This window comes from Canis lupus, chromosome 33 (genome assembly GCF_003254725.2).
Source record: "Canis lupus dingo isolate Sandy chromosome 33, ASM325472v2, whole genome shotgun sequence".
Lineage (NCBI taxonomy): Eukaryota > Metazoa > Chordata > Mammalia > Carnivora > Canidae > Canis > Canis lupus.
The window spans coordinates 7908407-7923188 of record NC_064275.1 but is presented as its reverse complement, the minus strand read 5'-3'; the positions used below and the strand labels follow the sequence as shown (position 1 = coordinate 7923188).

Here is a 14782-nt window from a genome sequence, read left to right as displayed (position 1 = left end):
ATTATGTGGGAGGGGAGTCTTTGATCTGACCTTTCAACAGGTATACATCTTTCCTTTTATCCTATCCTTTTGTGGTATTTAAAACTAAAGCCTGGGTTACAAAGTATTAGCAGATATACTATGTATTCACCCAACACTGATTGACCTCTCTGGGTTTTCTAACCTGTTTTTCTGGCCCCTTGGGATTTTCTTTACTTTCTTGCAAAGCGGCTATGCATTAAAAACTTTAAAAATATTTATTCAGGACTTTAGGCATTCTGTAGAAGCAAGATTATTTATTTTATTTTATTTTTTAGAAGCAATATTATTAAGGATAGTTCTTTTATAATAATACTGGAAATGGAAGTTTCTGTCCAAATTTAGCGAGATAAAATTTAACATAAAAAATGGCAAAGTTTTATATAAAATTCCATAAGACTAGGAGTTTTTGTTGATGTTAGTCTTTGTATGAGTCAGTAGTATGATAAAGTTACTAGTGGGAAAACTAGTAAACCTAGTGTAATTTTAGGTTGCATTAATAGAAATGTAGAATCTATTATAAGAGAGGTGGTATCTATCATATTTTAACTGATCAGACCTGACATATATACCACACTCTAAAGAAGGTATTAAGAGCCTGAGAAATGTGTGGAGGAGAAGACTTGGAGAAGTCAGGGGAAGTCATAATCACTGCCTGTACTTATTTGAAAGGCTCTCTGGTGACTATAGTTTTTTATATATGTCCTAGATTACAGAACTGAGATCAGTGGTAGAGTTTACAGGGAAATATATGTGGGCTTAATATTAAGACCTTTGTGTAGAAGTGGATGAAATAGGTGAAAAGAGTCAAAAGGTATAATTTCTAGTTATAAAATGAATGTCATGGGAATATAATATACACCATGGTGACGATAGTTAATACTACTATGTTGCATATTTAAAAGTAAAGAGAGTAGATCTTAAAAGTTCTCATCACGTTAAAAAGAGATTTTTAACTGTGTATGCTGATGGATGTTAACTGGACTTACTGTGATGATCATTTTGCAATACATACAAATATTGAATCCTTATGTTGTACACCTGAAACTAATATATGTTATATATGTCAATTATACCCTAATGAAAAATACCAAAAAATATATCAGTGCCTGATATGTGCCAGTTACTATTTCAGGAGGCATACTGATAAGTAAACATACTGTATAATTACTTTGTGGTATGTGCCTTAATAGAGTAAATGCAGAATGAAATAGGAGAGCGATTGGGTCAGTTTTTTTTTTTTTTTAAGATTTTATTTATTCATGAGAGAGAGAGAGAGAGAGAGAGAGAGGCAGAGGCAGAGTCACAGGCAGAGGGAGAAGCAGGCTCCATGCATGGAGCCCAACGTGGGACTCAATCCTGGGTCTCCAGGATCATGCCCCAGGCCAAAGGCTGCACTAAACCGCTGAGCCACCCAGGCTGCCCCCGGGTCAGGTTTTTTTTTTTTTAAGATTTTATTTATTTTAATATTTTTTAAAGATTTTATTTATTTATTCATGAGAGACACAGAGAGGGGCAGAGACACAGACAGGCAGAGGGAGAATCAGGCTCCCTTTGGGGATCCTGATGTGGGACTCAATCTCAGGACCCGAGGATCACGACCTGAGCCAAAGGCGGATGCTCAAGCACTGAGCCACCCAGGCATCCCAATTGGGTCAGTTTTGAGGGGAGGTTCTGAGAAGTTTTCTGGTGGGAGTGAGGTCTAAATTGGAATTACCAAATTAATTAATTAATTAATTTCTAATTGATTACCAAATTTTGGTAAATTAGAAATTACCAAAAGAAGAGAAAGGGGAAGGGTCTTGGCCTGAGGTCTCAAAGCAAAGGGAATAGCAGTGTTTAGGTCTGAGAAGAGAGAAATAGCACTTTCCTTGGTCTGCAAATAGGAATTTAGCATGGTGGAGTGGATAGTTAAAGATAGGGGCAGCCCGGGTGGCTCAGTGGTTTAGTGCCACCCTCAGCCCAGGGCCTGCCTGATTCTGGAGACCCAGGATCAAGTCCCAAGTCAGGCTCCCTGCGTGGAGCCTGCTTCTCTCTCTCTCTCTCATGAATAAATAAATAAAATCTTGAAAAGAAAAAAAAAAGAAGGTGGCATAAGGCCTCAGGTTAGGATTTGGGGCTATTTGAAATTTAGGGGCAATAAAGATTAGCAATGGAGTTAAGAAGCTAACGAACAGAATTTGTCACTTAAAAAAAAAGTTGGGGGAAAGGGAGATGGGGTTGGAAATGGGAAGCAGGAACCAAGCTGTGAAAGGCAAAGAAGAAAGAAAAAAGTTAAAGGACTTTCAAAACATGAGAACTTTTTTTTTTTTTTTTTATGCAGTGGTCTGCCTTTGAAATACATGATTCTTTCTCATCAGAGCCACTTAAACTGAGGATGAGCAACCATTTGTCAAGGATATTGTAGAGAGAATTCAGGCATCCCAAGGGATAGCAGGATCTTTAAGGTTCTTTCCTGTTCTGAGATTTTGAAGGTTTCTGATTATATGATCTATTAGTAATGAAAAATGACACACTGAAGGAAGACACTATAGTGTCTTCCTGACTCTGCCATTGGCTTGCTGTGAATCCTTAGGTTGGCCATTCTTCCATTCCAACTCCTTTTCTTGTGTATGACATTGGAGGGACTTAGATTTTCCATGTAGCAGTTCTTACTGTAGCATTCTAGTAGCGATATGTTCTTTCCCTCATTCAACATTTACTAATTGGAATTCTTTTGTAAGACACTATTGTCACTTCTCATTTATTTATTAAATCATTTACTTCTATCAATATGGATTTATGGATACTTATTCTTTGGATTATAATCCATTATTTGTTCAGATTATTGCAGTTTTGGCCACTGGAAGACCTGGATTTTAATGTTACAGAGTACAAAAGAGTTCATTGATAGAGTTTCAGATTCCATGTAGCAACTAATATTTAAGAAACTATCCCTTGTTGAATTTGGTGTAGTTATCTTAGTATATGTGCTGCCGAAGCGAGCACTGGTGTAGTTATCTAAGAAGAACCTCCACTGTTATCTGAAAAGGCTGTTAATAGAATCCACCCTTCCCTAATACTTTTCTCCATGTATTTCAATGAAGGCAACATATTGCAACTGATTGAATACAGAAACAGATAGGATAATCCTCTGTTTTCTTATTAACACAACCAAATTAAAAAATTTGTAAAAATAGAAACAATGTTACTCTTCTCATTTATTTTTTATTTTATAAAATGTTATTCCTTTTTACAATATAAGGAGTATATTATCTTTAAATGAATTAATAAATATTTTTAAATGTCCCCTTTAATTTTTGTTTGGTAAATATCTATAGATACAACCCACAAAAACCAACTTCTTTGTGTTTCTTAATGATATTTAAGAGTTTACATGGGTCCTAAAACTGAAAAGTTTGAGAACAACACTTCAGAGCTATATTTATTTATTTATTTATTTATTTGGGCTATTTTTAAATGATAATATTATCATGGTCAACCCTTTTTAAATTCACAGATGATGTGATAAAAGATGGCCAACTTTGGTGGTTATCTGTGGAAAATTTTGTTTTTCCATGAAGCAGTCATTGTATATTTGAAGGAATATACAAATGCATGGTTTAATTTTAATATTAGCCTATGTCTTTTTTTTTTTAAGATTTTATTTATTTATTCATGAGAGACACAGAGAGAGGCAGAGACATAGCCAGAGGGAAAAGCAGGCTCCCGGTGGGGAGCCTGATGTGGGACTCCATCCCAGGACCCTGGGGTCACGACCTGAGCCAAAGACGGATGCTCAACCACTGAGCCACCCAAGTGCTCCAGTGTTAGCCTATGTCTTAAAGTCCATCCAATTAGTTCCAAAGTCAAAAACCGTATGAAAGGTCATAATTAGAAGTTTGTTTTGACACAGTGTCTGATATGTATCAGTCAGTAGATATTTGTTGGTTGCATGAATAAACATTGACATTTGTTATTTTTTCTCTAAAAATCCAGATTAGCAATGAAATTGAGAACTTAATAGAAGAATCCACAAAACCAGCAACTGAGCAGATTGCAGAATTCAGTATCCACCTTTTGGGAGAGCAATTCAGTGAAGAGCTACAGGATCCCTCCAACTTGCACCACCAGCATCTTGTAGAGGAGTTTATTTCAGAGGTGGGTGATTTTTTGGTTTGTTTTTTCTTTGTTTCTCTTCTCTCTTTCTTTCTTTTTTTAACTAACAAGACTTTTTATTGGGGTTGTAAATTTCCCATATTCACAAGACTGGTTAAATGTAGGTTAAGGAATCAGGCTCTCCTTCTACATGGTTCGGAGGGTTGTGACATAGCCATTTCTTCAGAAAACTCGTATAAAAATCACAGAAAGACAGATGAGTTATTTAATTGAGGCAAAACCTGACACACCTTGCCATCTGCTAACAAAGGCATACTGGTTCCAAACTTCTGCTGCACAGCCAAAAAAGAATGTGTTCACTGGCATGGTTTTAACTTGACAATATTTGGAGAAATGAATGTCTTTAAGAAACTACACGCAGTGTACTGTTTTTCTTGAAGGAACATTAAATTTAATTTCTTTTGATTTCCTACTTAATATTATTTTTCTAAATTGAAAATATTTAGGCAGTTAGCACATGAGTAGTACATAGTACTGGTTCAAAAGGACAAAAGAGTATCCAGTGAAAGGTAAATTTCCCTCCTATCTCTGTTCCTTGGTTGGAGGTATTTTAAAAAAGGTGTTTCTTTAAGGAATCATGCCTTAGACTATCCTGCAATTTTACTTTCTGGAAGAATTCTATATAGGACTTGAACTCAAGACTCTTTCAGTCAGAAATGATCCATACTTGGCCCCCCTCTTGTGTGCCTTTGCTCTTGTGTAGTAAGGCATTGAGTGCTCATCTTCCCTTTCTGTCCAATGACAGGGCACATCATTTCTTTGTTTATTTCTTTTCCATTCCCTTTTGATGGGGTTCTCCTTGCCCAAGTTTTTCGATTCCATTATATTGGACTCATTTCCTTCTCTAGACACTACGTCTAGAGGAGAAAAAGAAATGTGCATCTCTCAGCCAAACAGCATCACTGCAGCCATCCGACATGGGGAGTGTAAGCCAGACGATTAATTTTCCTATGTATGTGGCCAAGTTGCAGGGCTGTATGGTATGTGGAAGAAATGTCAGCCAGGCCAGTGGCCACCTGGCATCAGATAGTGTCTTGGACCAGCTGTCTGTTCTCTCTGCTCTTGGAGTAAGGAAACTTAATAAGCCCGAGTGTTTAGATAAACAACTGCACTGAATGATATATTTAGAGGAAGTCTAATAAACATTCTGAAAAATATCTCTAACAGAGACTTTATGAGGTAGATAGCTCTTTGCTTGAGGTGATTTGGGGGTGATGAAGGGTCTGGGCCTACCATGAAATGGTTTCTTCTCTGGCATACTTCTATATCCTCATCCCCTTACCTGTAATGGAACATCTACCAATAGTCACTTCCTTGTGTAAAGCAGCAGAGTTAGAGGCTGTGTTTCTGAAAGGTTCTGTCACAGTGTTTAATGCAAATTGAAGGGATCCCTCTAACTCTCTCTCTTCAGGCACAGTCACAGGGATTGCTCCTTTAATATTATTTCCTAGGTAATAGTATACAAAGACATTCAGGGGTAAAGAAAGCCAGCTTGGAGAGGATTGAGGTTCAGAAGCAATTACTTTTTTTTTTTTTAATGAGCAGAGTAGGATAAGCTTGGGACAACATCAGTTATGACGTCAGAGAGAGAAAGATAAGCATGATAGGTTTAGGAACATTGATACCTGAAGATAGCCACAGTATTAACACAGTGTCCTTGCATAGTGCCTTATGTTCTCTGCAGGCTGTTTTAAGTCTTTTAGCTCGCAGCAGCCATGTGGGTAAGCGTCTCTATTTTATAGATGAGGCCCAGGAGGCCAAGTAAATGGTTACTAGTCCTTTCAACCTCTAGGAGTAGAAGGGAAAATCAAGTCTCCTCTTTCCCTTCAAAGTGTTCCTTCCTTTATACGAAATAGAATTACCTTAATTTTAGTTCAGGTGAAAAGTTAAAGCAAGCTTCACAGTTTTTCCAGTCCGGTACCAATTCTGTAACATTTTTATCATGAGGCAAGGGCATTTTTAACAAGAGGCATGTAATTCATTGGGAAGAATATGGGCTTTGATATTAGAAAGATTTAGGGTTGAATAAATTCTGATTTAGTCACCAAATGCATGACCCTGGACAAATTTGTTGACATCTCAATTTTCTCATATATAAAATTGAGAAAATATGTATCTCTTGACATTATTGCAAAGATTAGAAGTATTGTTTTAAAGCACCAGGCACACAGAAGTCATTCAATAAATTATACCTAGGGATCCCTGGGTGGCGCAGCGGTTTGGCGCCTGCCTTTGGCCCAGGGCGCGATCCTGGAGACCCGGGATCAAATCCCACGTCGGGCTCCCGGTGCATGGAGCCTGCTTCTCCCTCTGCCTATGTCTCTGCCTCTCTCTCTCTCTCTGTGTGTGTGACTATCATAAATAACAAATAAAAAAATAAATAAATTATACCTATTATTAATCTTGATGTTAATAAAGTGGAATGATTCTTTCAAGTGGACACCTGTACAGTAGCTAACTAGATGTGATGACTTAGAATTCTTGTATGTGATTAGATTCAAGAGATGACAAAACCCAAAATGAGATGGGTACAGCAATAATAATAACATACAGTTGCATAACATTTTGCAGTTAATGGAATACTTTTAGGTACATTATTTTAATCTTAGGAAAACCAATATGGTTTTGGGGGCAGGGCAGTATCAGTTCTATAAAATAAGGCTTATGTACAGTTACTTTGCCAACAGAAACAGCTGAGACTAATTCATTTTTGGATTCCTATCCTGCAAGATTCCATCTCCACTTTCATTTTACAAGAATTATGGTGTTTCTGTCTTTCCTCTAAGAGAATAAAACAAGGCAAATTATCATAGCTATAGAGTTAACATGGGTTGAGATGTTTTATCCTTACAGCATTGAGATCTTCAGTGAACAATGATTTTTTAAAAATCCCACTCTCCCAGGGCACCTGGGTGGCTCAGGTTACACGTCTGCCTTTGGCTCAGGTCATGATCCCAGGGTTCTGGGATCAAACCCTGCATCAGGCTCCGGGCTCAGTGGGGAGTCTGCTTCTCCCTCTTCCTCTGTCTGCTGCTTTGCCTACTTGTGTTCTCTCTCTCTCTCTCTCTCTCTGTTAAATAAATAAATAAAATCTTTTAAAAAATAAAAATCTCACTCTCCCAATGATATCAAGACTTGGTTTTAAAAGCAGATTCCCAGAAATGTTTCCAAAGTCCACTAACAGCTTCTTTCCTTGATTCTGGCATTGGCTCAAGAGTGACTAATCTGGTGAGATGTCACCTTCTGAAATGTGGGTTGTGTTCACTATTCACTGTTAAAATATGTATTTATGCATAACCTGACTATTTTTAGATTTTTAGTCCAGGTAGCTTTCTTTCTCTCCCTCCAGTCACTAAGCTCATATTGATTTACATGGCTGGATTTTAAAGACTCAGTGATAAAATGGGTCCTGTAGGTGCGATGCTCATAAATTGATTTTTTGACCAGGTACCTGGTCACTCCTTCATAACCTCCTTCATGACATCCAGTCAGCAGTGCGTCTCTCCTGGGGGCTGAGTTCAGCTTGTGGATTAGTTTCTAATGTTGACTTTATTCACAGTTCCTTGTGTTGTAGGAACAGGAAACAGATGCCATCAGAGTCTTTACACTTACAGAAAACGAACACTTGACTACTTGACTATTTGTCCGTGGGTATGCTGCACCCAGATTTCGAATCCAAACAATCACATTTAAAAATGTTATTATAGGACAGGCTCGGTGGCCCAGCGGTTTAGTGCTGCCTTCAGCCTAGGGTGTGATCCTGGAGACCTGGGATCGAGTCCCACGTCGGGCTCCCTGCATGGAGTCTGCTTCTCCCTCTGCCTGTGTCTCTGCCTCTCTCTCTCTCTCTCTCTGTGCCTCTCATGAATAAATAAATAAAATATTTTTTTAAAAAAGTTATTATAGCTTTTTTTGGAAACAAATGCTATTTTCCTACATTTTATCCCATAAGGAAAAAACAGTGCTTTGTCCATAAGAAGTTGCTTTTCATAATTTGGGGAAAAAATCAATATTAAAGTACATTGAAACCTTAAAAGACAAAATGTAAAAGAAAAATATGATAAAGTTGTATTAAAAACTGTTTTCTAACATTGTTAACAGAATTTTCTTATGTAACCTTCTGATCACTATGTATCTGTATACGTGTACAAGCTTCTAGTTATAGGGTGCTTTATACTCACCTCTTAAAGGCAGAATTTTCTGTGCATTTTTTCATATTTCTTCATAGCTATAAATTTTATTTTTATTTTAACAGGTTGAAAATGCATTTACTGGGTTACCAGGCTATAAGGACATTCGTGTACTTGCCTTTAGGTAAATAGACCCTAAAAATGTACATGTTCCATAGCACTCTTCATTTCAATGTAATATGTTTCTATATTTATTATGTATGCTGTAACAACAAATGATTTGAATGCTTTAATTCAATATTATTTCTGGTAAATGTTTATTCTTAATGACAGTTTTTCAGGAGGGGGAGCTGAGTTAGAAAAAGGCAAAAGAATATATTCAAGGAGACATACTGTTAGGCAGGATAAGAACTTAGGGATTCCTGTTCCCAGCTTGCTGCTGACAAGTTACACTGCTTTTACTTGGCACTGACAGGAGCCTGAAGTCTGATTACATATGATCTTGGCTTCCTACTGAATCTTGTCAATGTTCTACTGAGGTGACTTTGACATCCTACTGTAAGGCCATTCTGGAGAGGATGCATTTGTCTTCATTTCAAACATAACAGTTCTGAGTAAATCAGAGACCTCTTTTTAAGACGTTTCTTCTCTGCTTAAAGCAGCATAATATTTGTGAACGTTTACTGAGTGAACACTTTGTATTGGGGTGTCATATTCCTGAGCGAACTTAATCAGAATAAATATTATTATCCAAACTCATTTTGCATAGAGCAAACAGGTTTAAAAGGATGAAGTATTAGCCCAAAGTCAGAGAGCTTGTAAATTAGCAGTGGAAAAGAGATTTTGAAACTGGGTAGCTGACTTTACAGCTCTTACTCTTAAGCCCCATGCTAGACTCAATATTCTGAAGGTTTGGGGCATTTGGAGGATAGTTGTGGCCCAGCTGTAGGATGCAGGGAAGCACGAGTAGGGGTGTTGTGTAACTTCACCACTTAAGCAGTAGTGCCAACATCTTAACTTTGGCATATTCTCTTACCACAACTTCTGGGTTTACCAGAAATAACAGCAAGTGCTTGCATAGCGTTTACAGTGTGCCAGGCTTCATATCTATATGACTCATTAATTCCCAACAGCTATGCTATGAGGTAATTATTATTATCCTCATTTTTTTTCTAATAAGGACACTAGAGGACAGGGAATTTCAATAATTTACCCAAAGACACTCAGCTGGTTATCTGCGCAGGGGAGAGGGGAAGCAGGGTAAATTGACTCACCACCTACTCTCCCACCATAACCAGTCTCCCCAGTTCAACCTTAGTACTTCTCATAGAATACTGCTTCCACTTGTGACTAAAGTTCATATGAGAACCTAACAACATGACGCCTTTGAAGACCTCTCTCATTTGGCAGCACATGAAAGGTAGCGCCTTTTGGAACCAACTTCCCTGGATTCAAATCCTGCTTTTGGTGCTTCTTGCTGGATGATTTTAGATAAATGATCAAGTTTTAATGTCTTATTTGTATAAAAAAGATAAGTTATTATTAATTCTGCTATATTAAAAATACTTTTGAAATACTTTGGGTAAATTATGTAGTTTCTTTGTTCCTCAATTTTTTTTTACCTGTAAAATGGGGATTCTAATGGTCCTTAATAATCTTAATGAGGATTGAATGAATTAATTTATGTAAAATACTTAGCACAGTTTTTTGGCACATGAGAAGATCTATTAAGTGTCTGTTACATAAAAGAAATAAATATTAAGGCCATGCAGTATCCTAGAGGTCAGTCCTGACATTCTCAATCCCTTAGCATCTTTCTGTATAACATCTTTTCATTTATTTTAAATTACACAACACATTGTCTACCAAAAAAAGTTTTCCCAAGTTTACTAGCTGCTAGCAACTGGAGTCCTCTGCTGATCTACTGCAAAAAGCTTTTTTATGAAGAGAAAACCTTATTATGAATGGTTTAAAAAGTATTTTAAATACAGTTTAAAGATAATAAATATTATCAGTTTTAAAATGGAATCTTTTCTCCTTTGTTTGCTTCCTTCAATCTACATGACTTTGTCAACATCTAATACTATGCAAGCATTTTGATTTAAGGAAACATTTTAGAGGAAATATATTAAGAACTTGCACTTTGATGAATGATATGACAATTATAACTGTTTTAAACTCTACTTAACACTTTCAATTTTTATTTTCAGGTCCCCCAAGGAAAATGGCAGGTAGAGTACTTTTTGGCACTTTTTATAGTCCATTGATTGAAAAGGTAGTTTAGAAAATATGATAGCCCTAGGCCCAAGGGAGCATGGCTCAATTCTTTTATTAGTTCCAATATTAGCACCCATCTCCTTACAGATTGGGGGTTGGCAAACGTTTTTACTTAAGGGGCAGTTAGTAAATATTTTAAGCTTTTCAGGTCGTGCCTTCCTTGTTGCAACTACTTAACTCATCCATCAGATGAATGTAGATATGGGTAATACACTGAAAATGAATGAGTCTGGCTATATTCCAGTAAAATTTATTTATGGAAACTGAAATATGAATTTCATGTAATTTTCACATGTCACAAAATATTGTTCCTGTTTTGATTTTTTCAACTATTTAAAAATATAAAATTTATGACTCCTAGACACTGGGCTAGGTTTAGCTCACAGGTTGTAGTTTATAAGACCCCTGTCATGGACTGTTGACTGTCAAGTATTTTTATTTTTTATTTTTATTTTTTTTTTTTTAAATATTTTATTTATTTATTTAGGATAGTCACAGAGAGAGAGAGAGAGAGAGAGGCAGAGACACAGGCAGAGGGAGAAGCAGGCTCCATGCACCGGGAGCCTGACGTGGGATTCGATCCTGGGTCTCCAGGATCGCGCCCTGGGCCAAAGGCAGGCGCCAAACCGCTGCGCCACCCAGGGATCCCCTGTCAAGTATTTTTAAATGTTGCGTTACACTTAATTTAAAATAGGAATAAAACTTTCCATTAATGTAAATACTTCCAAGTATATTTTGTCATTGAATAATATAATCAAGTGTCACTTTAAGTGGTAAATGAAGGGGAGATTGCTGATCTCTATAATAGTTCATTTGCAAAAACAACTGGTCTCTGTAATTTCTTAGAAAATGCATAGTATAAAAACAGCATACCCTTTGTATGGAGGTTGCTTGTCGGTTTTTGCTTTTGGATTCAAATTTATTTAAGATTCATTTTCTCTTAAATTGAAAAGTATAATATGGATTTATGAATCAAATTCATGTGTTAATTATATACATGTTTAGACATACAGTAATCCTACTTCACTGTAGTATTTTATATTTGAAAAGAGCTTTCTGACCTCTTCATTTCCATTTATATTATTCAAGCAAGTGTTTACTACATGCCTACTAATTGGACAAACTCTATGCCTACAGAAATTAATAACTCTTGGTTTATTTCCTCTAGGAACAGACAATCTAATGAAAAGTGCTTTAGAGATATGTCAAATTACTGATTCTTTTTATTTTTTTCATTTTTATTTTCTTAATATCCCTGTGAGGTAGTGAAAATAAGGATTAATATTCTTTTTCCTTCTGGAGGTGAGGATATTTTGCCTGAGACAGACAAACTGATTTGCTATAAGTTACATGACTAGAAGGTATGAGATATTTTGACCCAGGTAACCAGAATTTTGGTTTCTGTACCCTTAGTATATGTAAACTGTTCTGTGTGCATATATTATGGGTATATGTGTTGATGACTTAGTCCTCAACCAAAAGGCCTGTTTAATTGTTCTCCTCATGGCATGATTAGAATGTTAAAACAACCCAAACTCTCATGTTAACCCTATGACCAAAAGCATGATATCTAGTTACTGAGTGCTAAGTCCTCTATAGGAACACAGACAGCAATATGAAGCCACTAGATTTTATGATAGAATTATTAACCTAGGTAGTTTCCAAATTGTTCAGTATTGTCAAGTATTAGTCAGCTGATGTAATTGATTCATAACTTTTTGATATATTCTGAACTGTGGATGAATCAATGTGTGGCACCTAATAGTTCATTTATATAATACAGATATATATATATATATATATATATATATATATATATATATATATAACCACTCTCTCTCCATAAGCATTTATATGTATATGAAAATTTCTATTTGCTTTGTACTTTTCAAGGTGCACACATTAAGTTAGTAGGTTATGCATTTGATATGAGTCAATACTGATCTGCCTGGTATACTTCAAAACTTCAGCTCCAGGCTTTGAAAGTGTGTGCCTTCTTTCTTATAGAGAAATATCTGAGTTTCTCTGAAATATCTTTATTTTGGTTGATCTTAATGAGAGGTGATAACAGTTATTTCTTATGTTGAGAATCTGCACAAGTCAAACAGCGATCAAGACATTTGAGGTAAGAGAATAAGAAAGGGTAAATTTCACCTCCACCTGATTGATGTTTCTGGAAATAGCTGTCAGAAGGAGAAACTTTCCTTTATATAGCAGCTGTTTTAGTCTCGTTTAGAAGACGGAAGATGATGATACAATGGTAGCTGGTTAACTCAGAGGTGCTAAGTGCGGAGAGCCAGCACAGCTTTCTTCAATCAGATCGTGTTTTGTTTTCCAATGTGCATGCTGCTTCTTATGTACTTCCTTGGCCTCTTGGCTTTCTTTTATTCTGTCCCTCATCCTGAGGTGCCTCTCTGCTACACTTACTATGCCAGACCTCAGTCTGTTTTGGGTCATAGTGACATTCTCAGCTCCCAGAATAGATGGTTTCTTGATAGCTTAACCACTTCTTTGAGTTCTCTTTCCAGGACAAAAACATGGTAATGAATTGCAGTATATCTCTGAGACACTTTATCTTCTTTAATGAATTTATCCTTGCTAGACAAGATAGTCTTTAATAGAAGTGTTATTTTTATATGCCCAAGAGAAATGTTGGGAGACAAATTATATTTTGTCAATAAAGAATAAGGCCAGTAATCTAACCCAGACTGCTTGGTTTGCGCAGATTTCTTGATCCAGGAATATTTTTCTTGATTTTTTCCCCTATGATATTTAAAAGTCATGCAAGGCACATGGAAGACTCCCATTGAAGCTTTGATTCTCCTTGTCTGATTTGCTACATAGCATAGGAATGAACTCAAGCACTGCGTGGCACAATCTGTTTCCTCCATTTTTTCCTTATCACTACTTTCTGTCTTAACATGAAATAGATTGTGCAGAGACCCCAAGAAGCTCACTCTGAAGATGTAGTCATGCTCAATCCCATCGAGTTTGGAAAGAGCATGCACTTCCTCAGGGTTGGGTTGTGGCTGGGAAGTATGTCTTTAAAATGATTATTCAGGGGGTGCCAGGGTGGTCAGCTGGTTAAGCATCTGTTTAATCATTGACTCACGTCATGAGCTCAGGGTCCTGGGATCCCAGCCCACATCAGGCTTCCTTAGAGACTTTTATATTTAGAGACTAAAAATTCTTCAGATTAAGTAGGGAGTATCATACTGTCATTTAGGTGGCACAAATTTAGTTGTCTTATCTGCCTACATTACTGAATAAAAGTGACCTTTTTTTTTTTTCAAAAGTATGTATTGAACTATTATGAGCCAAGCATTGTGCTAGATGCTTGGGACACATACTGTGTGGTGAGTTCTGACCAGTAGGTGTCCCTCTTACTGTTTTATTCTACTTCAGGGTCATCATTTGGTTATTTTAGCATATTTTTCTGAATTTATTTCTTTACAAAAGAAGATCAGGAATTACCCATCAATCAATATATTCTGGCATGAAAAATTAAGAGACTTAAACAAGTTCTAGAATAAGCTGATATCTTACCACTTTGTAGAACATCTGGATATGAAAATATTCAGTTACTACTTTGTTTTTTTTCAATATTATTTATTTATTCCTTACTGAGAGATACAGACAGAGGGAGAAGCAGGCTCCCCGTGAGGAGCCTGACTTGGGATTTGATCCCAGGACCCTAGGATCACCACCTGAGCCAAAGGCAGATGCTCAACCACTGAGCCACCCAGGTGCTCCCAGTTACTACTTTAAAGCACCCTAAACCACCCTATTAGAAGTGGTAGCTTATCAGATCTAGGAGGAAGATCTTCTAGAATTTACTCGAAGGCACTGGGGGCCTCTCAGTGCCAGATAACCATGCTGAACACTGGGGATAGAAACCTAAGGAGAAACTGAAAGGCAGTCACTTTAAACAAAATTTTTTTACAAAACCACAAAAGCTGTAATCAAAGAAAATATATATAAGTAAGTTCAGAGGGAAAGTGTATGCTTTGATTTAGGAATCATTTTCCTCCTAGAGAATGTCTAAAGGAAACAGATTGTTTCCATTGCCTGTCTATATTGAGTGTTTTATCTTTGGGAAGGTAGTGTTCTTTCCTCTGGAAGGATCTTGGTGTGACTTACTGGGTCCTGTTTCAAATAGTTGTGTCTCATAGACTGGCAGGAAGCCACAGTGATGACTA

The 14782-nt window shown here is 36.7% G+C and overlaps 1 protein-coding gene across 3 annotated transcripts in view; it reads left to right on the top strand.

Annotated features, from left to right (window-relative positions):
- Positions 1-14782, top strand: part of IMPG2 (interphotoreceptor matrix proteoglycan 2) — an 81542-nt gene that overhangs the window by 31073 nt on the left and 35687 nt on the right. For all 3 annotated transcript variants that reach the window (XM_035710054.2, XM_049105607.1, XM_049105608.1), the window contains 3 exons: positions 3997-4158; positions 8432-8490; positions 10517-10537. In XM_035710054.2, coding sequence (XP_035565947.2) covers positions 3997-4158; positions 8432-8490; positions 10517-10537 — 242 coding nt within the window. The remainder of the gene's footprint in view (positions 1-3996; positions 4159-8431; positions 8491-10516; positions 10538-14782) is intronic.